This window comes from Gossypium arboreum, chromosome 11 (genome assembly GCF_025698485.1).
Source record: "Gossypium arboreum isolate Shixiya-1 chromosome 11, ASM2569848v2, whole genome shotgun sequence".
NCBI lineage: Eukaryota > Viridiplantae > Streptophyta > Magnoliopsida > Malvales > Malvaceae > Gossypium > Gossypium arboreum.
In genome coordinates this window covers 127,892,372-127,917,136 of record NC_069080.1, presented here as the reverse complement: position 1 = coordinate 127,917,136, position 24,765 = coordinate 127,892,372, and the positions used below count along the sequence as shown (strand labels likewise).

Sequence of the window (24,765 nt, the reverse complement as noted above, 5' to 3'; positions counted from 1 at the left end):
AAATTTCGAAAAGCCAAGTCATCATTTAACAACACAAATGGATGGAATTTTTAACACAATGGCCAATTTGCACTTTTTTTGTTTTCTAACATACAAGGGCTAATTTACCTAGTTTTAAGTAAAAGAGGTAAAATGCTATTTATCTCTTAATATAAGGGCCTTCATGATACTTTTACCTTTCAAAATGCATAAAATATTTTAGTTTTACAAAATATAACTGGAGAACACATATATATATATATATATATATATATATAAAAGAAAACATAAAAGGCAATAGTCTTTTCATTGGGACTGGTTGGTAATGTATTGCTTTCATCTTAGAAAGGATGAGTTCCGGGACCATTTGTAGACTTCAGGGAGCAAGTTGAACCTTTCATTTTTGTTATTGTAACAAAACAATGGACTTTCCTTTTAAGGGAAATTAAATTGGCTATGATTTTCCTTTTCTTTTTCAATAGAATTGATTGATTGTACAAGCTTTATTATCCTTTCTTTGTTAATTAAATATATATATATATATTCTTTAATCATAGGAGTTAAGTGAGATGATAAGGGTCTCTCCTATCTTAATTAGTGGTCAGAGTTGGATCCTCATTCTGGGTATGGAACAGCTTTGAAACTGGTGGCCAATATCTATCCCTTTAATGGGCTTATAGAATGTGGAGGATTAGTTACTAGACTCACACCGGTAGATACTTTGAGAAAAAACAAAATATATATTCTTTTTACTAATAGTTTGATTTCTTTTTTTTAAAAAAAGGGTAAAGTATAGAAATGGTTACTAAACTATTGTTCGCATTTTAATTTGGTTATTAAAACTTTTAATTTTTTTTTACTAACTAAACTATTTGAAATCAAGTTTTTTGGTCACCAAACGTTAATAACTATTTGAAATTTGACGGAAGTGTTGACGTTGGCTTTTTTATTGGTATAATAATAAATTTAGCCTTCTAATGTTTACACATTCTATTAATTTGTTTCTAAATATAAAAAATTCAAAAAATTTAGCTCTCAGTGTTTACAAAATTTGTTATTTTGGATCAAATTCTAAAAAAATCAATAAATTTTGCCCTCAACATTTACAAAAATGATAAATTTTTATTTTTTAAAATTTTGTAAATTAAAAAAAATCAACACCCAAACCTCTATTTCTCCGACCTTTATCTATAATAACATATCAATTCTCCTAAAACTCAATATCCAGTCCCTTATTTATTTTATTATTTATTTAGAATAAAATATGTGATTGTAAAATTATTTTATTTATTTTATTATTCATTAATTTAATTGTAAAGCTTCGAAAGTTGTTACTGTTAATTTCTTAAAGAATTAGACTTGAAAAGATTTTAAGTTTAAAATATGAAAGGGCTAGATTCTAAAATTAATTTAATTTAATTTTTAATTTTATAAATTGTAGACACTCAATTTTGCCCGGGCCCAGAAATAATTTCAAAAAAAAATAAATAAAGTCCAAGTCCAGTACAAAATTACAAACATATAATTTGGCCTAATCGAAATGACCCATTACTTGAAAAGATTGAAGGTCCATCTATGAGCTTGACTCATATGGAAATATAATCTTTAAGGATATGCAATCTTAGATATGATATGTAATCTTAGATATGATACAATCTTAGATATGATATGCAATCTTAGATATGATATGCAATCTTGAAGATATGATCTTGTAATCTTGGAGATTTAATTTGTAGATATCCTTTAATCTTAACCGTTGATGTAATTGATCGTACCGTTGAATTTGAGGAGGCTCCACTATAAATAGAGGCATCTCCCTTCATTGTAAATCACTTGAGTTTTGGGACTCAAATTTCTTTCCCTCTTGCGTTCTTACTCTTTGTGGTTTGTTCTTATTTTATTCTTCATCTATCTTAGTTTTTCAACCATTCTTTTTATTTTAATTTCTTCATTTTTCAAATATGTATATTTATTCCTATCTTTTATACATTTGATTATGTATTTTATATATTATAATATTTAACCTTTTTATATAGTTTATTTTTAAATATATATTTTCTATGCATGTATATATATTATATTATCATTTCATGTATTTTGAACTATTGCATTATATTTTTATAATTTGTAAATGTTCTATTTATTCATTTTTTAGTATATGTCATTTATCTTATTTGTGCATAGTTTCATTTTTTATATGCTATGTTTAATTATTTCTTTTATATGCTATTTTATTATATATATTGTTGTATAATTTTGCATGTATTATGTTTTTCTTTTAGTTTACTCATATTTTTATTTGTTTATTATCTTATATTTACTCTAGTATGATTTTTTTTATTAAACGTATGTTCATGTTATTTAGTTTTGTCTTAATGATATTATTTATGTTTGTATGAAAATGTTAGAATATTTTGTACATCTATGCTTCATGATGCATTAATATGTCATCCTAAAACGTCATTTAAAATAATATTCCAATGTTTTTTTTAAAAAAAAAATAAAAGGCAATGCTTGATGTTTGGAAACTTCGAGAAAGGTAGTGCCCTAACTTACTGGGTTGCGACTTTTCTCGTTGAATTCGAATAGTCAAGCACCCTTCTAAGTGATTTTGAGTTTTCAAAACTTAAACAATTATTTCGAGATTTCAAAACATAGTGTCCTAACTTACTGGATATGTCGTTTTGTTGTTTCGAGATGGAAATTTTCAAAAGAAGAGCTTAGTTTCGAAGGTTTTAAAATGTTGCGTCCTAACTTACTGGATGTGATATTTTGACTCGTTTAAAATAAGTGAGCCTTAATTTTCAAAATTGACACATTCTAATTAAAAGAGGTTTGCATCTTAAAACTTTCAAATTTTCGACATTAAAGACACTTGATAATCAATTAGGTACCAATTTTTGGGCGTTACGAGGGTGCTAACCCTTCCTCGTACGTAACCGACTCCCGAATCCGTTTTCTCAACTTTCGTAGACCAAAATTAACGTTTTAAAACAAAAAATTTTATAAGGTGATCCAATCACACCTAAAAAGATTGGTGGCGACTCCCATTTTCGTTTTTCTTAAAGTCGATTCTCATTTTCCAAAATTCAATTTAAAGATGGTTTCGACATAAATTAGAAACAAAATTAAATAAATGTAAAATATATCATGAAATTACTTAAAATTATTTAAATTTTGTGAACATAATAAAAATACTAAAAAATGTAAAAATTATAACAAACATTATTTTAGTGTTTTTCAAAACCATAACATGATAATTGTTTTTTAGTGGAAGAAATACTATTACACCTGCAAGAGTCATCGATATTGCCACTGCACAGTTGAAAATACATGATAAGTTGGGGCCATTTTATTAAAATAACCTCTTAATTTTAAATAAGTATAAAAATGACTCACTTTTTTAATTAAACACTAAAATTATTTGAAATCTACAGTAAAAGTTGGTGGAGCCAAATTATATGGCGCCACCAAATTACCACGTCAGCAAGGAGCATAAAAAATTAATTTTTTAGTGGAGCCATGTAGAATGGCACCACTTGTATAAAATATCAGGAAAATACTGAAAATTTTAAGAATATAAGAGGGCTTCAAAAAAATTAACAATTTTTTTGGTGGACCCAACTTAAATGGCGCCACCAGATTCTACTATGTCACTCCTTTTTTTTTTTTTACTTTTTGACTTTTCATTTGTCTTTTTTCATTATTTATTTTATTTTATTTTTTATTTTATGTTATTTATTTATTATTATTAACTTTAAAAATTTGAAATATATATTTGAAATATTTTATTAATATATATTTTTAAATTTTAAATATATATTTTGAAAGTACTTTTTAAATTTTAAATATTATTTTTAAATATTTAAATATTTTAAACTTTCAAATTTGTTATTAGTTTTATAATAATTTAAATATTATTTAATTTGTTTTATAATATTTTAAATTATGATTTTAAATTATTTTAAAGATATTCAAATCATTTTTAAATTCTATTTAAAATTTAAAATAATATTTTATTTTAAAAGTGAAATTTGAATTAATAAAAAATTAAAAATATTTTTCATTTTCTAGAAATACTGTAAGTTTTTTTAAACTTTTATTATTTTATTTAGTTTTTATTATTTTGTCTTTTCTTTAAACTTTTTCTTTTTTAAGTTTTATATTTTTCTTATTTTATTTTGTTTATTTATTTATTTATTTTTGTTATTAATTTTAAAAATTTAAAATGTATATTTGAAATGTTTTATAGTATATATATTTTAAAATTTTAAATATTATTTTAAATTATTTTAAAATTTTGAATATTATTTTTAAAACATTAAATATATATTTTAATTTTTTATTATTTTTTAAACATTAAATATATTTTTAATTTTTTAATTTTTTTACTTTTTTTACTTTTTTTAACTTTTGTCATTTTTATGATATTTTTTTATTTTTCCAAAACTTGCAGTATTTTTAGAAAATGAAAATATTTTTAATTTTTATTAATTCAAATTTCAATTTTAAAATAAAATATTATTTTAAATTTTAAATAGAATTTAAAAATAGTTTGAATATCTTTAAAATAATTTAAAAATCATAATTTAAAATATTATAAAACAAATTAAATAATATTTAAATTATTATAAAATTAATAACAAATTTAAAAGTTTAAAATATTTAAATATTTAAAATTTTAAAAATAATTTTAAAATATATATTTAAAATTTAAAATATATGTTAATGAAATATTTCAAATATATAATTCAAAATTTTAAAGTTAATAATAATAAAGAAAATAAACTAAAATAAATAAAGAAAAAAGACAAAAGAAAAGTCAAAAAGTAAAAAAAAAAAAAGGACTGACATGGCAGAATCTGATGGTGCCATTTAAGTTGGCTCACCAGAAAAAATGGTTATTTTTTTTTGAAGTCCTCTCATGTTTTCAAAAATTTCAGTATTTATCTGATATTTATACATGTGGCGCCATTCTACAAGGCTCCACCAAAAAATTAATTTTTTATGCTCTCTGTTGACGTGGCAAGTTAGTGGCGCCATATAATTTGGCTCTATCAACTTTTACTGTAAATTTTAAATCATTTCAATATTTAATTAAAAAAATGAATTATTTTAATATTTAACTAAAATTAAGAGGTTATTTTAATAAAAAGGTCATAAGTTGGAGTTTCCGATCATGATTTTGGACAAGTTCAACTTATGCTTCCCAGTTGAATTTCAATGGCCCATCTCTCGTCCATTATGGGATACAATTCAATTATCATCCCACTTTGGCTCCTTTGAGACATGTGCCAAAACATTAAAAAGGGTGGCACCATTTCCCACCAACCAATTTAATTTTTTGGTAAATTCTACAATTAGTCATCTAACTATATTCGCGTTTTTGTTTTGGTTATTATGTTTTAAAATTTTTTAATTTAGGTATTAATATTTGAATCTTTTCTCATTTTAGTCACCTGTCATTAAATCATAACGAAAAACTTTTTTTCTAATCGGTATACAAATTCAGTCCTCAATAGTTACATATTCTATTAATTTGATTTCAATTTTAAATAATTCAATAAATTTAACCTTTCACATTTACAAATTCTATCAATTTAATCCTCAAATTTTCTAATAAAAACTTTTACCTTTTAAAACCACACCACTTTACGAAACGATGACTTAAATAAATCAAAAACTAACCCTAATCTTTCTCCTTTGTTTCACTTGCCGCAAGTCCTCTTTCTTCATCCTCTTTCATCTTCATCAATAAGCAGACTGCTTCTTCATCATCCGCAAAACATTAACCTGTTTGATAAAAAAAATTTGGATAATGCAGTGACTTAACGATTTAAATAAAATTTTGAAATGATTTAATAATTTAAAATTGAATAACTTAATGATTAATTTATATTTTAAAATTGAATGACAAAATAATAAATTTATTAATAATATAATTACCTAATAAATTTAAACATTAAAAAGTGTAGCACCATTTCTCACGAATCAACATTATTTTTATTAATTATATTATCCGGGTATGTGGTCACATCTATAGAATAATATTCGTACTTTATCTTGAGAACTTAATTTATAATGATTTTTATAACTTTCACTATTTTAAATAATTCTTAAATAATTTTTATAATTTTAATATTTTAAAAATAATTTTTTTAATAATTCTCACAATTCTTTACACTTTTTAATAGTTTTTTTACATTTTTTAAAATTAATAATTTTAATAATTTTTGGGACCATTTCCCATATCAATATTAATGTTGACTGTGGAAAGTGGTTCCATCCTCTTTAATGTTTTGACGGTTTCTTTCCTAAAATAACACAAATTAATTTATTTATTTGAAAATGACTCAAAAGGAAAATTAAGTATGAAAATATTTAAACTCTATAGTGACCGATGGTGCCGCCTACTCCACTGACAACACTGTCCCTGTAACACCCCAACCAGACTTAGGAATTTCGCCTAAGTCGAAGGTGTTACATTCAATCACCTAAGTGATCCTGTAAAGCCCTTCTTTCTTCTTGCATTGATTTGTTTGAAAATAGTTCTTTTCTTTTTAGGAAAACATTCATATAATGAACTGCTTTACCTAGTAATTTGGAGCTTTTAGTCAAAGCATTTTAAGTATTTAGAAAGCAACGGAAAACATTTAAGGTAATGATTTTCTAAACTGAAAAATATGCAACTATCAGAATTATAATTAAAATGTCATACTTAAAATAAATAATCTATACGATCCCAAAATAAAATGACTAAGGAAATCTTTAATGAAACTTTTTAATAAAAGCAAAATAAGCTACTAATCCGAGGTTCCTCCTATGCCTTTTTGGGCCCTAGATTTCTACGCTTCCTAAGAGCAAAGCATACAAGTTATAGCATATTAGCAAAGTAAGCTTAATAAAATGAATGAATAGTAAATCAATTCATAGACTAAATATATTCATGATGCAAATGCAAATTTATGTTTTAATTTCTCACCCGTCTATCCAAACCGCCCTCGAGCATTGCTCGACACACCATCCCACATAACAAAAATCGACCATCTCGAATTTGATTTTCAGTGACGATGGTCGTTCACTGGTCATCTATGATGATGACTTTTACTACCACCGTGGTTTGGTCCGGTTTTGATAGAGTTTTAAATGGCTATCCCGTCTTATCCGGTTTAGATAGCTTTTCACTACAATAAACTATCATCCCAGTCGACCTAGTTTTGTGGCTTTTTGGCCTACCATCCTGGTTTATCCATTGATAATATTCGACCAGTCCCAAATAACTTCGCACCTTTGTGTCTTTTTTCGAAGATTTTTATTTGCAATTACCAAGATTTTATCTTGATTAACTTAGATACCTTCAGCTGATTTCATACGACCCAGAAAACCCACTTCTCGTAATCAGTACTCACATTTACTAATTTTTACATACAATTGCTTTCTTGCAAAGCCTGTAATATTGTTCCCAAATGCTTATCGTGATCATTTTCACTTTTCGAATAAATCAAAATATAATAAATAAACACAACTACAAATCGATTTAGCTACGGTAAAAAATACTCCTCATCAGATCCATAAAAGTGGCTAGAGAATTAGAAAACACAATTGCTCTTCACAGCTGATCAGATCAATCGTTAATCTCGGGTAACAAATACTTGTTCTTTATAATCATTTTACTCAACTACTGGTAGTTAATACACAACCTCAGAATTCATTCTTTTTCTCAAAAATAACACTAGAGTACCCAAATGTGACTTTCTTGATCAAATAAATCCCCGATCAAATAATTCTTGCACTTAGGTTTTAATTCATTCAGTTCTGAACAGTGCCATTTTATCCAATGCAAAAGAGGTTGGAGCAATTCCCAGTGCAACATCAGTGACAAATTCAATTTCTCTCTTTGACAGTAAACCCTATAATTCTTCAGGAAATACATGATTGAAATCGTTAACTGTCAAAACTTGTTCTATCTTTGAACCCGACACTTTAGTATTTAAAATATAAGCTAGATATATTTCATGACCTTTTTTGATCAATTGTTAGACCAATATCGCTGATATGATATTAGCTGCACAATCAGTTATGTCAGCCTTAACATTAATCTTTCATCATTCTGACATTTCAATACAATTCATTTATGTCTACAATTTACAATTGCATCATGCAAAACCAACCAATCCATACTGAGAATGACTCAAACTTATCAAATGATAGTAACATCATATCAACAGGAAATTCACAACACCGTATTCTCAGTGGATAATTTTACATATCTCATTAACTATAACACACTGGCCCAACAGATTCATTACCCTAATATCATATTTAGTCACCTCTACTGATATATTCTTTTCAATTACTAAAGCAGTGCATATATATGAATGTGTTGGCCTAAGGACAATTAATGCATGTATAATAACACCAAAAAGAGAAAAGTATTAGTGATAACATTAGGAACATGAGCCTCCTCAGGATCTCGTATAGCATAAGCCTTAGAAGACGCCCAAGCTTTAGATCTGACAACTGTATCCTTAGTTCCACCTTAGTTGACCCCAGCATTATTACTATTTCCCGGTCGCTTACCCCTCAATAGAGTCACCACTGGTTTTGTAACATGTTCTAAATCGGCCTTAACTTTATTCGGGCAATCTTTTAGGAAATGATCAAAATAACTGGATTTGAAACAAGATCCTTTCCACAATCTAAACTCCCTAAAATGGTTTTCTCCATAATGCTTTCAAACAGGCTTGTTCATGTTTCGAACACTGCCAGCACTAGCTATTGACGTACCCCAGGGTTTCAAATTATTCGATCTCGATCTGTCTCTTCTTTAAAACCCTAACGAAGAAGTGAAACGACTGTAAACATCCCTCGACTTTTTCGGTGGAGGAGTAGGAAATGATCTAGTCATACTCCATTTATCAACTTTACCTAGTAATTTGGAGCTTTTTGTCAAAGCATTTTAAGTATTTATAAAGCAACGAAAAACGTTTAAGGTAATGGTTTTCTAAACTGAAAAGCATACAAATATCAGAGTTATAATTAAAATGTCATAATTAAAATAAATAAGCTACACAATCCCAAAATAAAATGATTAAAGGAATCTTTAATGAAACTTTTAAATAAAAACAAAATAAGCTACTAATCTGAGGTTCCTCCGATGACTTTCCTGGTCCTAGACCTCTACGCTTCCTAAGAGGTAATGAAAAGCGGGAAATGAACTTACAATGGCTCAGTGTAAAACCAACCTTAAACCATCATATATAATTATTTAAATAGTAAAGCATACAATTTATAGCATAATAGCAGAGTAAGCATAATATAATGAACGTATAGTAAATCAATGCATAGATAGAATATATTCATGATGCAAATGCGAATTGATGTTTAATTTCTCACCCATCCATCCTAACCATCCTCGAGCACTGCTCGACACACTATCCCACATAACAAAAATCGACCATCCCAAATTTGATTTTCAGTGACGATGGTCGTTCACTAGTCATCTATGATGATGAATTTTAGTACCACCTTGGTTTCGTCCGATTTTGATGGTGTTTAAATGACCATCACGTCCTATCTGTTTTAGATTGCTTTTCACAACAATAAGCTATCATCTCGGTCGACCCGATTTGGTGGCTTTTTAGCCTACCATCGTGATTTATCCATTTTGGATGATATTTTCGCCTACTTCGTGCAATACTGACTTTCAATGTGGACTTAAATTGTCACTGTCTCTTATGGAATCCTCCGTCCTCCATTCCCAATTTCATGTATTATGCTCATATACTCATCATATCATACTCTTTTATTCCCAATTTCAATGTGTTAGGCAACATCGCTATTAGATTTAAAATATATATATAATTTTTCAGTGTCACTGGTTGTCAGGCAACACTGTTGTTGGATTTTTAAAAACTAATTTTTTAGTGCCGTCAATTTATGAAATGACATTGGTGTCAAAATTTAAAAAATTAATATTTTCGGTGACATTGGTCTGTTAAGCGACACCCGTGTTAGATTTAAAAAATTTAATTTTTTTCGGTGTCACCGGTGTGTCAAGCAACAACCAAAAGCCTATATATACACAAAAGCACGTTTATCTCATGGGATTCCTAATGGACCTAAATCAAGCAAACTTGAATATCATGAGATTCCTAATGGATCTAATTCAAGCAGAAGATAATGAAACTACAGAAAATACTTATTGAACTACATTGCCAATTTTGTAATGTGATTATTCCAATTGTAGTTAGTATTATTATCATAAAAGTTAAAATGATATTAGGGATAATCATTTATTGATATTTATCTTTTTTTTTGGAGTCAACATATGATTTTTTTTACAAATTGAGGCAACTTTCAAATAGTCTTGGATAACTCTGACTTTATCCTCTGTCTCATGTATCATATCAGTCCCAACCAACTTTCTTTCGCCCATCTTTGACTAATATAACAATGTTGTACTTTTTTTTTTACATTATAAAGCCTAGTATGGTGTCATTTTAATACTCGTCTAATAGTTGTTATTAATTGCAAATTCAGCTAACGATAAAAATTTCTCACAGTTACCTTTGAATTCAATAACACAACATCGCAACATATCTTCAAGTATCTGAATCACCCGTTCGGATTTCCTGTCAATCTAATGATGGAAAGCCATACTGAAATTCAATTTTGTACACAAAGCTTTGTGTAATTTACCCAAAAATATGGAGGTAAATCTTGGGTCTCGATAAAAAATGACAGGTAATGGTACACCATGTAGTCTGACAATCTTAGAGATGTACAATTCAACTAGCTTCTCGAGTGAGTAATTTGTGTTGACCGGAATAAAGTGTGCCGACTTGGTTAATTTTTCATCTATTACCTATATTACATCTTTCTTTTCGGTGTCAAAGGTAAACTCGATACGAAATTCATAATGATTTGTTCCCATTTCCATTCTAGAATCATCACAAATTGTAACAAACCTATAGAAGATTTGAACTTGCTGGCATATTAAGCACTTTTCTACGTATTCTGAGATTTCTCCTTTCATTCTCGACCTCCAATACAACTGTGTCAAGTCGTTATACATTTTATTCAACTGTCAGTAGTCAATACACTATTTCTTTTTTTAGTTGATCAAATTAGTTGTCAATGTAGGTTAACGAATACTTGTTCTTTATAATCATTTTATTCAACTATCAGTAGTAAATACACAATCTCAGAGTTCCTTCTTTTTCTCACAAATAACACTAGAGTACCCAAATACGACATCCTTGGTCAAATAAATCCCCAATCAAATAATTCTTGCACTTAGCTTTTAATTCTTTCAATTCTGTCGGTGCCATTTTATCCAATGCAAAAGAGATTGGAGCAATTCCCAGTGAAACATCAATAACAAATTCAATTTCTCTCTTTGACAGTAAACCTGACAATTCTTCAGGAAATACATTGAACTGGTTAATTTTTAAAACTTGTTCTATCTTTGATCCCGACATTCTGGTATTTAAAATATAAGCTAAATATGCTTCACGAACTTTTTTAATCAATTTTCAAACCAATATCGTTGATATGATATTAGTCACACAATCAATTCTATCAACCTCAACATTAATCTTTCACCGTTCTAACATTTTAATACAATCCATTTATGTCTACAATTAACAACTGCATCATGCAAAGTCAATCAATCCATACTGAGAATGACATCAAACTTGCCAAATGATAGTAACATCATATCAGAAGGAAATTCACAACACCGTATTCTCAGTTGATAATTTTTTTATATCTCATTAACTATAACACACAGACCCCACAGATTCATTACCCTAATATTATATTCAATCACCTCTACTGATATATTCTTTTCAGTTACTAAAACAATTCATATATAGAAATGTGTTGGCCCAAGGTCAATTAATGCATGTACAATAACACTAAAAAGAGAAAAAGTATTAGCGATAACATTAGGAGTAGAAGCCTCCTCATGAGCTCGTATAACATTGGCCTTGGCAGATGCCCAAGCTTTAGATCTGACAATCGTATCCTTAGTTCCACCTCAGTTAACCCCAACATTACTACTATTTCTCAGTTGCCTACCCTCAGTGGAGTAACCACTAGTTTTGTAACATGTTATAAATTGGCCTTAACTTTATTTGGGCAATCTTTCAAGAAATGATTGAAGGAACCAGATTTGAAACAATATCTTTTCCTCAATCTACATTCCCCAAAATGGTTTTTTCCATAAGCCTCTCAAACAGGTTTCTTCATGTTTTAGACACTGCCAGCACTAGCTATTGACGTAGCCTGGGATTTTAAATTATTCGATCTCGATCTATCTCTCCATTAAAACCCTGACAAAGAAGTGAAATGACTGTGGACATCCCTTAACTTTTTTGGTGGAGGAGTAGGAAATGATCTACTTATACTCCATTTACCAAAAATCTCAAAGCTTCGATTCAACATATTTCTTTCCGTTGCATATGTCTTCTATCTTCTATGCTCTTTTAGACAAAACCATAAAATCTTTTAATTCAGAGACCCCCATTAACATTCTTATGTCTTCTTTTAACCCTTACTTAAAACAAGTGCAATTTCAGTTTATCTCAGCACAATCTCTTGGGCATACTTACTAAGTCAGATGAATGCATGCTCGTACTCTGCCATAAACAAGCTTCCTTATTTCAACTCTAGAAATTCTCTCTTTCTCTTTCTAAGATAAATTCGACTGACATATTTCTTTCTGAACTTGGTTTGAAAGAAATCTCAATTTATTCAATCTTTAGGATCAACTGAAATTGGTGTTCTCCACCATTGGTACGCTTCGTCTTTCAACAACGATATTGTTCGTCTCAAACTATCTTTCGATGAACACATAATTTTATTGAGAACTCACTAAGTATTTTCTAACCAATATTCAACTCTGGTCGAATCATCATCCATTTTACCTAAGAATTTCTCAGCCATACACTTTTGAATCCTACCAACCAGAGGCTGATGAAAACTTATTGTATTTTAAAGACGAAGTGTTGTAGGAGGCACGATCAGGGGTGGATGCTGTGAAGCCGAAGGAGTAGCTCCCATGAATTGTGTAAACCATTGATTCATCATTTAGAAGAAGGCATTTTCACCTTGTTTCAACACATTTGCAGGTTGGGTAACTATGATTGGCTCCCTAATTGGAAGTTGGAATATTACTGTCTAGTTTGTTAGATACGACACGATTTGATTTTGCTGACATAATTTATCTATTAGAGAAATAAAGTTAATTCAGATCAAAAGGCATCCACTATCACCAATTATTGTGGCATGTATATCTAAACTTAACATGTGCTACATTCAATCCTAGAATTCACTAGATCGTAACTTTAATACCATTAAATGTAACACCTCTCACCCAACTCGATCGTCAAGTTTGAGTTACAAGATACAACAATTGTTACCAAAGAAAGTACGAACATTAACGTTCAATATACATCATAATACAAGCATTCATAATCATTTCAAACCATAATCATAATACATAATCTTTTCTGGGTCTTATATGAGCCTACATATGCTCTAAAGTAAGCTCGAGATCGAATAAGAATCAAATTGTAACATTTTTAAAATTATAGGTCGACGTCACGATGTGACATATTAACTTGGCTCGTTTTGATAACGGGGTTCCTCGTCATGCCGTTGTCTATAATCTAGTGCACGTCGTAATGACTATTGCCCTGCGTCGAGATGTGGATTTTATTTTTGGTACATTTTAGGCCATTTTGGTACCTAATTCAAGCCAAACCAAACAATAACATAATTATTGCATTATTGACCAAATATTCCTGCATAACAACATACCAAAACATTTCAAAACATATATATAAACATCTACAATAATATTTATTCTAACTATACCAACAATTCAACCATTAATCTTAACATTTACATACTAATACATTCAAACCAATCCATTTGGTACATATCAAACATGTTTCTAACTCAAAGCTGTTCAAAACATACCAAATACATCCATTTATACCCTTTCATCTTGTTACAATCATATTTCAACATGTTACCATTATATACCATAATAACAAGGCTTATCATTTTCAAAATCAAACATTAACCAAAATTCCAATTATATTATCATTCATAAATTAACATATATATGAAAACCATGTACATGCCACATAATAAAAATTTAGAATAAATGAAAGACTCTCGAGTTAATAAAGGGATAATGGGAACTTCTCTAACATCTGATCGACATGTTCCGCAAGTTGACAATATACGAGAAAAGGAAAAATAGCGAGGTAATCATTTCAAATACTTACTAAGTTCATATGTATTTAATCAAAAAAATTTCCTTCATTTTCAATTAGACATATTAAACTAATTAGCATTGTTAAAGTTTACCTCATATACGAAATCACAATGACAAAGTGAGTTGTAGTACACGTTCAATCATGTAAAATGCCAAGTATATTATATACCAATTTATATCTTTCCAAGTTATCAATTCAATCTCATTTCAATCATGAATGGGGTAATCATATATGTATACCAAAGTTTTATATTCATATCATTCACCAATACTTCATTTACAAATAAATACATTACTTGTCATCTTAATTCCTTATTTCATATCAATTGTATCATCCGATAAAACTTAGTAAACATACTCATTTACACAGGCACTAATCACAAATTTCTTTAAGAAGAGGTGAGTTGTAACACTCCAGTTTCTGGGGTTATAAGTTTTGAGATTTATAAGTAGGGCCAATGGTTAGATCGGACAATTGGGTTTGTTGTTGTGTTTTAATGTCAGATTGGGCCTGTTGGTCTGGTGGTTAGTAGTGTGTTAGTGTGCCTTTGGGTCTTTGGTTCAAGTCCTCAAGAGTGTTTTGAGGGACTATTTTTTTATTTTGTTTTGTTTTAATTTAAAAGTAGAAATATTTATTAGTTTTAATTTTATTTTATTTTAAAAGAAGTCAAGTTCTTTTTCACGTTCTCTTTTTCCTGTTCCATACGATTTCTTATTTTCTTATTCTTCCACATTCTCTTTAGCACATTCTTGGTTTTTTTCCCTTCCTCTCAGTTAATTGGAACTATGTTACTTTGAGTCTACTCTATTTCTTTTGTGTTGTTTTGTAATACCGTCGACAGAGGTTTCAGAATTAGTGGATTTGAGGCGTCGATTATTTTAGGCTTTTTAATCATGAATTCAGGTGTGTGTTCGAAAACCTTTCTGTTCTTTTAATGAAATGTTGCTTGGGTTCTATAATATTCGACAATTTTAGTGTGTTTCCGCAATTGTTTGATATAGGTGTTGTTTTGTTTTGAATTGATGGTGAATCATAGGAAAATTTACAATTTCTGGTATATTTTTGAATATAGGTAATTGGGGGGTCAGTTTGGTGGTGAATTACGTGTTTTTCAGGCTGTTTCGGTGTGGTTTGGTGACCACAATTATGGGTGGGTCAAATGGCTGTGTGAATTTGGGAATTGGGATTTTTCGATGAATTTTGGTGCTACACAGCCTTGCCACATGGGCATGTGTCCCACACGGGCGTGTTAGATCTCCACACTACCGTGTCTCATCTGTTCTTAATTTTTAGCATTTCTGGACATTGAGTTACACAGGCTACTCACACGAGTGTGTGCTCCCTCCACACGGGCATGTATGGCCTCCACATAGGCGTGTAGACCCTTACACGGCCTGGGCAATTCCACACAGCTGGGCCATATGACCTTGTGGCCTTATGTCGCCAAATTTTATACTGTGTCTGTTTTTGACTTGTTTGTGATCCTGTGTGTTCTGACCCACTGTTAGGCCTTAGTAAGGGTGGTTGGGACTCTACTTTGGCTCTGACATATCTGTTATAAGCAATCGTTACATTAGTTAAGTGACTCGTTAGTGTGTGTTGCCTAATGTTTGAGTATTGTGATGTATAATCCTAGAATTAGTCGATTGAGCATATGTACTTCCGATTCTATTTAACTGGTGTGTGACTGTCTGGAAACTGTGTACATCGATTCTATAATTGATTGATTGATTACGAGCTTCTATGTCTAGATTGACAGTGTTTGCTGTGCATTTTTGCATCTGCATTATGATTTCGAGTTTGGGATATGAAGAGAAGGAAGTCTGATCTATTTTGGCAGTTTCAACTGCAGTATGTCTGTATAGCAGTTTCCAGCATAGTATGATACTTCTGGTAGCTCAGCTGCATACTATTATTTACGTGGCTTTGTTCCATATGCGTGGTGTGTAGGGTTGGATGGGCCTTTCGAGGTCCTATATGGTGTGCAGGGTTGGTTGAGCTTCTTATAGCTCGTTTATGGTGTGAATGGGGGATGAAGAGGTGTTTGGCTGGATGGGTGGGTTTCATGTTGTTGCTTTTGTTCTACATTTTATCGGTCTGTCTGTCTGATTGCGAGATTAACGATATAGATCAATGTGTTCTGTATTGATGTGTCTGTTTTGGTTGTGATGACTATTTGGATATCAGATTGCTATTGTGATTTTTTTTATTGTGGCACTTAATTCTTGTTTTTCTATCATTTTGATCTCACACTGAGCTTGTGTAGCTCACTCCTTTAGTTTTCCTTTTTTTAGGTACTCTTGTTTTCTATTTCTACAGTTGGACTCGGTGTGTGGAGGTCTCAGAAGTGTCATGTTTTTTAGAATCAACTTTAAAAGTATTTTCATAAATTCAGCATTTATTAGTAAACAGTTTGAACAATAAGCTTATTTTGAATATTGTGGTATGAATTTCGGGTTTTACGCACGTAAACAACTTTTGGACTAAATTTTTTGTAATATCGGAATTTTACAATGAAGAGTTTTATGTAACTTAAATATCGTATATTTTCTAGTTGGTTGAACTCAAATTTTACCAACGGTTCCTTTCGGTGATCAATGTAACCTCTGAGATTCAATCTAGACTTTTAGTCGGGTTTTGGGGTGTTACAGAGCTAAACATATATTCTTGTCAGTTTACCTTCCAGGCTAAACCTTTATATTGACACATTAAATAGCTTGGCTAAAGCTGTAAATATACATGTCATTTTACCCGTTCGGGCTAAACCTGTAAAATGACATTAGGTTACTCCTCGGAGCTAAATCTATGTCACATGTTTCTTCAAGTCCGCAACAAATGTTTGATCTTGATAATCATCGATAGTCAATTTGTATCCATGTGTATTTTACGAAGTTTCATCAGGGCAATTTTCAACATATAAGTTCATATTTATTTCTTTACAATTTTATCCAAATCTCACCTTTTTGTGCCAAACAGTAAACAACCCAAATTTCAAGTAAAAATATATGTATTCATAATTTTAAATACATAATAATTTAAACACAACACACCATATGAACTTACCTTATTAATTCAGCAGGCAAGTTAAATTGCAAGGACTAATTGATAAATTTGTCCTTTCCCCAGTTAACCTCGTTTTGGTTCAATTCCTGATCTAAATGATAATTCAATTCAATTTATTAATTCCAAACAGTTTATGTTCTATTATATGCATGGAATAGTTCAATTTCATCATTCAAATGCCCCTAAAATTTTGCATTTTATTCAATTTAGTCCCTAAAATCGTAATTGTTATAACCTTCAATTTTGAGCTTCGATTTTAAAACTGATCTCAATTACATCCTTCTACAGCCCTCAGTTATCTAAATTTACACAAATTTAGCATTAAATTAGAAATTTATGTACTTTAATCCCTATGTTCAAAAACTAATAATTAAGCTTTACGAACTAGTCTTTTTTCACTTCTAAGCTTAAAATATAACAACTTGGTACCAAAAACTTCAAGAAATCAACAATGGAAACTTTTGAAAACTTTAATAGTTTTATAAGTTGGTACACATGCTAGCTAAATCAAACTCCCAAGACCTCAAAAACATAAAAATTACAATAAAATAACTAAATCAATTTCAATAATCCAAGGGTCGAAAAACAATTGTTGCTTAGGTCTTCTATTGCTTCCCACAGTGATGAAGAAAAGAAAAGATGACAATTCCTTCTCTTTTTTTTTGTTATTTATACGTAGGTTAGTTTATAATTAATTATAATTAACTTAATTAATTAACAATTAACTAATATAAATCTAATTAGCTAATTTGGTGGATGATAGCTCATCTCCACCACTGTTCACTAAATTAAAAAGGGCCAATTGCTAAATTGGTCTTTCAATTAATTAAAAATTCATAGTGATTGACTTTTATTACTTTTACAATTTAATCTTTGTACCTTAATTAATTATCCATTTAACAAAATTAAGAGACCAAATTTCAATTAACCTTTATACTAACCTTGTAAATATTAATACTATTTACGGACTTGAATATCCAAAATGAGGTTCCAAAACTACCGTTTTTGACACCATCGAAAAACGGTCTGTTATAGCATCAATGCACCCGTGTTGAACTTTTTAACCGTTGAGTAGTATGATGGGGATCCAGTTCTATGACAATTCGACTGCAAACAACATGTTCTGGACGTTCCACATAACTTTGACAATGCTCGCGACATTAATAAGAGGGGAAAAGAATAAAAAATTGGACATTGGAGCACAAACTATATGTTGCATTGTGTGACATCTAGATGGAGAGGAGGCCTTGGGTGGACTCTTGTTTGTTCAATTTCTCGCCCTTGGTCCACTTGGTACATGGAGAATGGATTGCCTAATTTATTTGATGGACAGTTGATGGTAGTCCCGAGACACATGCACTGACGAAGGGGTCAACAAAGCGACCGAGTCAACCACATCATCCCTGATGTCATCCGTCTCTTGCTACCCAAATCATGCCCGAGGCCGAGCCCCAACCTCTGATGTCACATTCACAATCAGAGGGAAGTTCTTATCATTTGGAGTTGCGGGTTGATAGCTTTGATCAGAATCTCAATGCTACACATATCATCCAAAGATCCCCCCCTCCAAAAAAAAAAAACTAACATGGGTGCCGCCTGACACACCAGTGACGCCAAAAAAGTATTTTTGTTTTTTAAAATTTTCACACTAGTGTCACCTGACATACTAGCGACACCGAAAAAATTATATATTTTTTTAAATTTTGACATTAGTCCCTCCTGACAAATTGATGACACTGAAAAAATATTGTTTTTTAAATCGACTCGATGTCGCTTCGATACATCACGACATCTAAATTTTAAAAAAAAAAAGCCAATGTCATCTGGCAGACTGACGACACTCATTAAAATATATATTTTTTTTCACTGTGAATACTCATATTTTTAACAGGTATTTTGAAAAATACATACGGTGTCTTTGACATAGTGCATCACTCAAAAAATTTATTTCTTTTAAAAAATTTATTTAAAATTAAATATTTTTCAATAATATAGTTTAATATTTTAAAATTAAAATATACTCTTTTTCAATATAATTTTAAAATAGACGGAACATACCGATACTCTAATAAAATTAAAAGGCGATTGTCATATTATCTATTTCAATAATTTTTTTTGTCATTATAGTAGATATACTATTAATATTGGTGTAACGAGTAAATGAGATATTAATTTAATTACTAACGACTAAAATTGGTGAATGTACTTAAGAGATCGCTCTATTATAGGGACCAGATCAAATTAGTCTTTTACTATTAAATGCATCGTTTAGTCTCAGATCGTTAAAAAGAATCAAATAATGTTAAATTGAAATTGAGTTAACATTTACAGTATAAGAATGTTATTTACTATATATTTAATCTAGTTAATATTTTTAAAAGTTTTTATGGTTGTGTAAATAAAAATTTTTCTTTTGAATTTAACTACAACTAAAAAATAAGTTTCAAGATATTTTTTATACAAGAAATGTTAAGTCTATTACAATTTGAACTTATTTTATTCTTTTTAATAGTATAGATAGGAACAAAGTTAATCCAGTTTTATAATACCGGACCTCTCAAATACTTTAACCGACTAAAATACTATTACTTTATAAAATAAATTATATTAATTTGTGAATTATTTTCTGTCTTTTATAACTTTAATATAAAAATGAAAAATACAAACTTAATAAAAATTGAACATGAGACTATGATTTTCACCAACTTTGCTTTACCATTTCAACAAAATAACATTTGTTTCTTATGTAAATTTTATAAAAATATATTTGTTACCTCATTCATGTTGTACGTAAAAATTGAAGCCGTGAAAAGTCCTATAAATATGCAAACCTATCTTTTAAAGTATGTCATCTAAATATATTCAAACAAATTAACTTGTTCTTACATTCTCCCAAATATATTTGTTGTTTTCTCGCTTTTGTTATGGCTGGGGAGATAGAAATAAAGGAAATATACGAAAATGGCATGAAGATATTGGAAGATTTAACCAACAATGCTCATGAACTACAAGAACAGATGTTGGAGGAGATACTAAGGAGAAATGCAGGAACAGAATATCTAAGCAGATTCTTCCCCAGTGGCCAAGCAGACAAGCTAAACTTCAAAACAAATGTTCCTATTGTTACTTATGAAGATACCAAGCCTTACATAGATCGGATTGCCAATGGAGAGACCTCGTCGATCCTTTTTGCTGATCCCATCATCCAATTCATCCGAAGGTATATATAATCAAATTCTGGAAATTTAAAATAGAGGAACTGGTTTTTTTGTTAAGTAGAGGGATGAAATTCAAAACTAAACCTTTTTCCCCCTAAAAGTAAACCATTAATTTTGGATACAGCTCTGGTACTTCTGGGGGGCAGCAGAAGCTAATACCTATCACAGCTGAAAGTTTTGAGAAAGGGAAGTATCATCTTTTTCTGGTTGACATTGTGACGAAAAAGTAAGTTTTCATTAGCTGTAATTACAGTGAAGTATTAATAGCAGTCGTAATTCGATGCTAAGATCTTTACTTCATGTGTTTTTTCCTCTTTAATATTCGCAGCAATAACTATTATATCCGCAATCACGATACACAGAATCAAACAAGCAACTAATTAATTTTTTTCCTTTCTCTTGGCAGATGTTTTAGTGGCTCAGACGAAGGCAAATCATTGTCCCTATATTTTAGCAAACCAGAAATAGAAACTCCATCTGGAATAGTGGCATCACCCTACTTAACATTCTATTCCAAGACCGACATCTTCCAAAGTAACCTGGCTAAGTTTTGCACAAGTCCTGTTGAGACCATCTTATGCTTGGACAACAAGCAAAGTATGTTCTGCCAATTGCTTACCGGTTTACTACAGCGCGACGAGGTCGTACAGCTCAGTTCGATCTTTGCATCGGTTTTGGCAAGGGCCACCAAGTTCTTAGAAGATTATTGGAGAGAATTATGTTGCAACATTAGAACAGGTTACCTCAGTGACTGGATTATTGACCCTGGTTGCAAAAATGCCATGTCATTGATCCTTACTGGGCCAAATCCTGAATTGGCTGATTTGATTCAACAAATATGTGAAGATAAATCTTGGGAAGGGGTCATTAAGAAACTTTGGCCTAAAATCAAGTATATTAGTTCCATCTGTACAGGTAGCATGAGCCAATATATTTCATTACTTGAATTTTATGGAGGTGGGATCCCTTTAGTTTCACCAAGTTATGTTTCTTCGGAAGCTTGTTTTGGGATCAATTTACAACCCCTAAGCAAGCCCTTTGACGTCTCTTACACCTTTCTCCCAAATACGGCCTATTTTGAATTTCTCCCTGTGAACAAAGATGGTGGTGGAAAGGCACAAGAAACTAGGACTATGGACAAACCAGTCGATCTTGCGAATGTGAAGCTTGGTCAATATTACGAAGTTGTTGTAACAACTTTGGCAGGTAGGTTTCTTTAACGCGGCATCAAAGCTATACGTGGGTTCCATCAAGAAACAGTTAAAAGTCTCACATTGACTACCTCTTCTGCGCACCTAAATGTGTTGTAATCATCTTTTTCAGGTCTATATCGGTACAGAGTCGGGGATGTTCTGAAGGTGACCGGATTCTATAATAAATCTCCACAGTTTCAATTTGTAGAACGACAGAATGTGGTTTTGAGTATAGATACAGAAAAAACAACTGAAGAAGACCTTTCGAAAGCAATCACGAATGCAAAACTCATCCTCGAACCATTTGGCATCATGTTGACAGCATACAGTAGCTATCCCGACACCTCGTCGATACCGGGTCGATATGTATTATTTTGGGAGCTGAAGATGAAAGGCAGCAATGATTTACCAAAACTTGATGCCAAGATAATGGAAGAATGCTGCTGTATAGTGGAAGAATCCTTTGGTTTTACATATAAAGCACTTAGGAAAGGTGGTGCAATTTCAGCTTTAGAGCTAAAGGTGGTTAAACATGGAAGCTTTGATGAACTCATGGATTTCTATATATCAAAGGGAGCTTCCATTACCCAATACAAGCCTCCTTGTTGCCTTAAATCTGAGGATGCCATAAAGATATTGAATTCAGCGATGGTGGGGAAGTTTTTCAGCCCCAAAACTATGTTTCTATCTGCATTGTCTGAGGGTTAATCAAGCATTGTGGAGGCAATCCTGCAAGGTGGAATTGCAGGCATGGACTTGACAAAGGATCTTTTCATGAATAAACAATTCACCAAGCCTATAGTTTATGTATTATTTACTTTATTTTAGTATTAGTACATTTGACTCTTTCTTTTCCTATTATTATCTAAGACTTTGGTATTCGATTGGGTCATTAGACTCAAAACTTAATAACAGAATGTTGGAAGGAGGAGAAAGAGAAATAATTTCTAATTGAAACTCACTCCTACCACGATTTATACTTTTTATTTCCCCTTTTTTTTTTTTCTTTTTTGCTTTGCTTGGTGTTTTCATAAGGGAATATGAGATATAAAGCTGAAATTATTTATCGTATCCACTTCGTTTTTAAAATTCTTTTTTGTGACGTCTTTAAATTCGGTCATAACATTTAAACCGAATTCGAGGTGTTACACATATAACACAATTCTTATTCTAAAACATGTAAACACATGTAATATATAAAATTGCCATCCATATCTAAAATCAACAAATAATATACTCAAACATAATTAAAATTATTTAAAATTACAATATCCAACATAGAAATCTCTTATTTTCTCCGTTGTACTTTAAATAACCAACATAATAAATATTAAAAAACTTTATATAATTAATATTAACAATATTTAATAATATAAAATAATTTTCTTGTAAAAGAATAACATAAAATAATTTATATAATTTATAAAATTTGAATCACACCATATTAAAATAATTTTATCTTTGTTTTAAAAATAAGTGCCATAATTAGAAATTTATCCCCTAATATTCTATTTAGTCAAATAATTTTTTGGACAACAAAATTAATTGAATGATTCAAATTTAAAGTAAAGCAATTTGATAGGTTGAGGAGACCTAAAAAATAAAAGCTACTTGAAAAAATGAATTAATAAAACGAAACAAATAGGATTATATCCACATAGATAACTCATAATTTTTTTCTTAAGCAAAAATAAGAAAAGTAAATTGAGGGTTTTTTATAAGATCGAAATCTAAATTAAATTAAAAATTAAATTTAAATTGAAAACTTTAAATGAAGAAAGCAAAAATTAGAAGTTCTGGAAAATCGATGAGAAAAACTCTAGTAAAATATAAAATCTCCATTTGATTTATAAATTCAATTATTGGTGTAAGGATAACTTCAATGCCTTTATTAAATTAGTTCTAGTTATTGATTCAATGATAGGCAACTAATCTCTTATTACCTTTTTGAAAACTAAGACACAACTCATTTGAAATTTTTTTCCTTATAATAAATTTATTAATTAGTGACAACTTTTTCTACAATAAATTTATCAATTAGTGACAATGCTTCTATCTGACACTTAACCCCTTCAATGCCGACGCTCCTTAATGCCATCAAACTGGTATTCATCGTCTTTGGCTTGTTCAAGTTACGTGGGTGAAATTTTTCAATTTAGTCATTCAATTATTAGTATATTTTTGTTTTAATCGCTTTTATTTTAGTTACTTTCTATTAAATAATTAATCGTAGTAAATGTGACTTTTTTAATTGATCTAATAATATATTTAGTTCATAATATTTACAAAGTTTATCAATTTGATCTTAATTCTAAATAATTCAATAAATTTAACAATCCACATTTATAAATTTTATCAATTTGATCCTTAAGCACATATAATTAAATATAAATATAATTATATTAAACACATAATTAAATCTTGATAAACTTTTATGTAAATTTGTGATTTTGATAAACCCAAAAACTCAAAATCCCAAAATTCATTAAATTTGTGATTTTATAAATTTTATTCATGATCATAGTAATAGCATTCTAATTTTTCTTATGAAACCTAACAAATAATTAACAAATAAAAGAAAATATAAAATGAAAAAGTATCCTATTAGCTTTTTCAAATCATCATCTCTTGTATTCTTGTCAACTTGAAGAATCGTATAATAATCTAAACCCATCTCTAAGCATAAATTTTTTGTAAAATTTATTTTCATCTAATTTCTTTGCAATTTATTAAGAAAAATATGTAAATTTTCTAGGTTTTCGATTTTTCTAACTTGAATTTTTGATTTTTTGTTGTAATATTTTTTATTTTTAGATATATATTTTATACTTTATAATTTCTTTTATATTTTAAGACATTTATATATTTTTATATATTTTCTTTTAAATTTAAAAAATTATGAACAAAATAGATTATGACATATCAATGTCACGTGTCACAACCTAAGAGTACAACCTAAGAGTATCATATGTCCTATATTTAATACTGTTACAAAAAAAAACCCAAAACCCTTAATGT

The 24,765-nt window shown here is 29.8% G+C and overlaps 1 protein-coding gene across 1 annotated transcript; it reads left to right on the top strand.

Moving 5' to 3' along the window:
• Nucleotides 1-20,155: 20,155 nt before the first annotated feature.
• Nucleotides 20,156-22,704, top strand: LOC108473687 (indole-3-acetic acid-amido synthetase GH3.17-like). Its single transcript, XM_017775390.2, has 4 exons — nt 20,156-20,556; nt 20,679-20,780; nt 20,961-21,760; nt 21,878-22,704. The coding sequence occupies exons 1-4, from the start codon at nt 20,261-20,263 to the stop codon at nt 22,453-22,455; spliced, it is 1,776 nt and encodes a 591-aa protein (XP_017630879.1). The 5' UTR covers nt 20,156-20,260; the 3' UTR covers nt 22,456-22,704.
• Nucleotides 22,705-24,765: the final 2,061 nt, after the last annotated feature.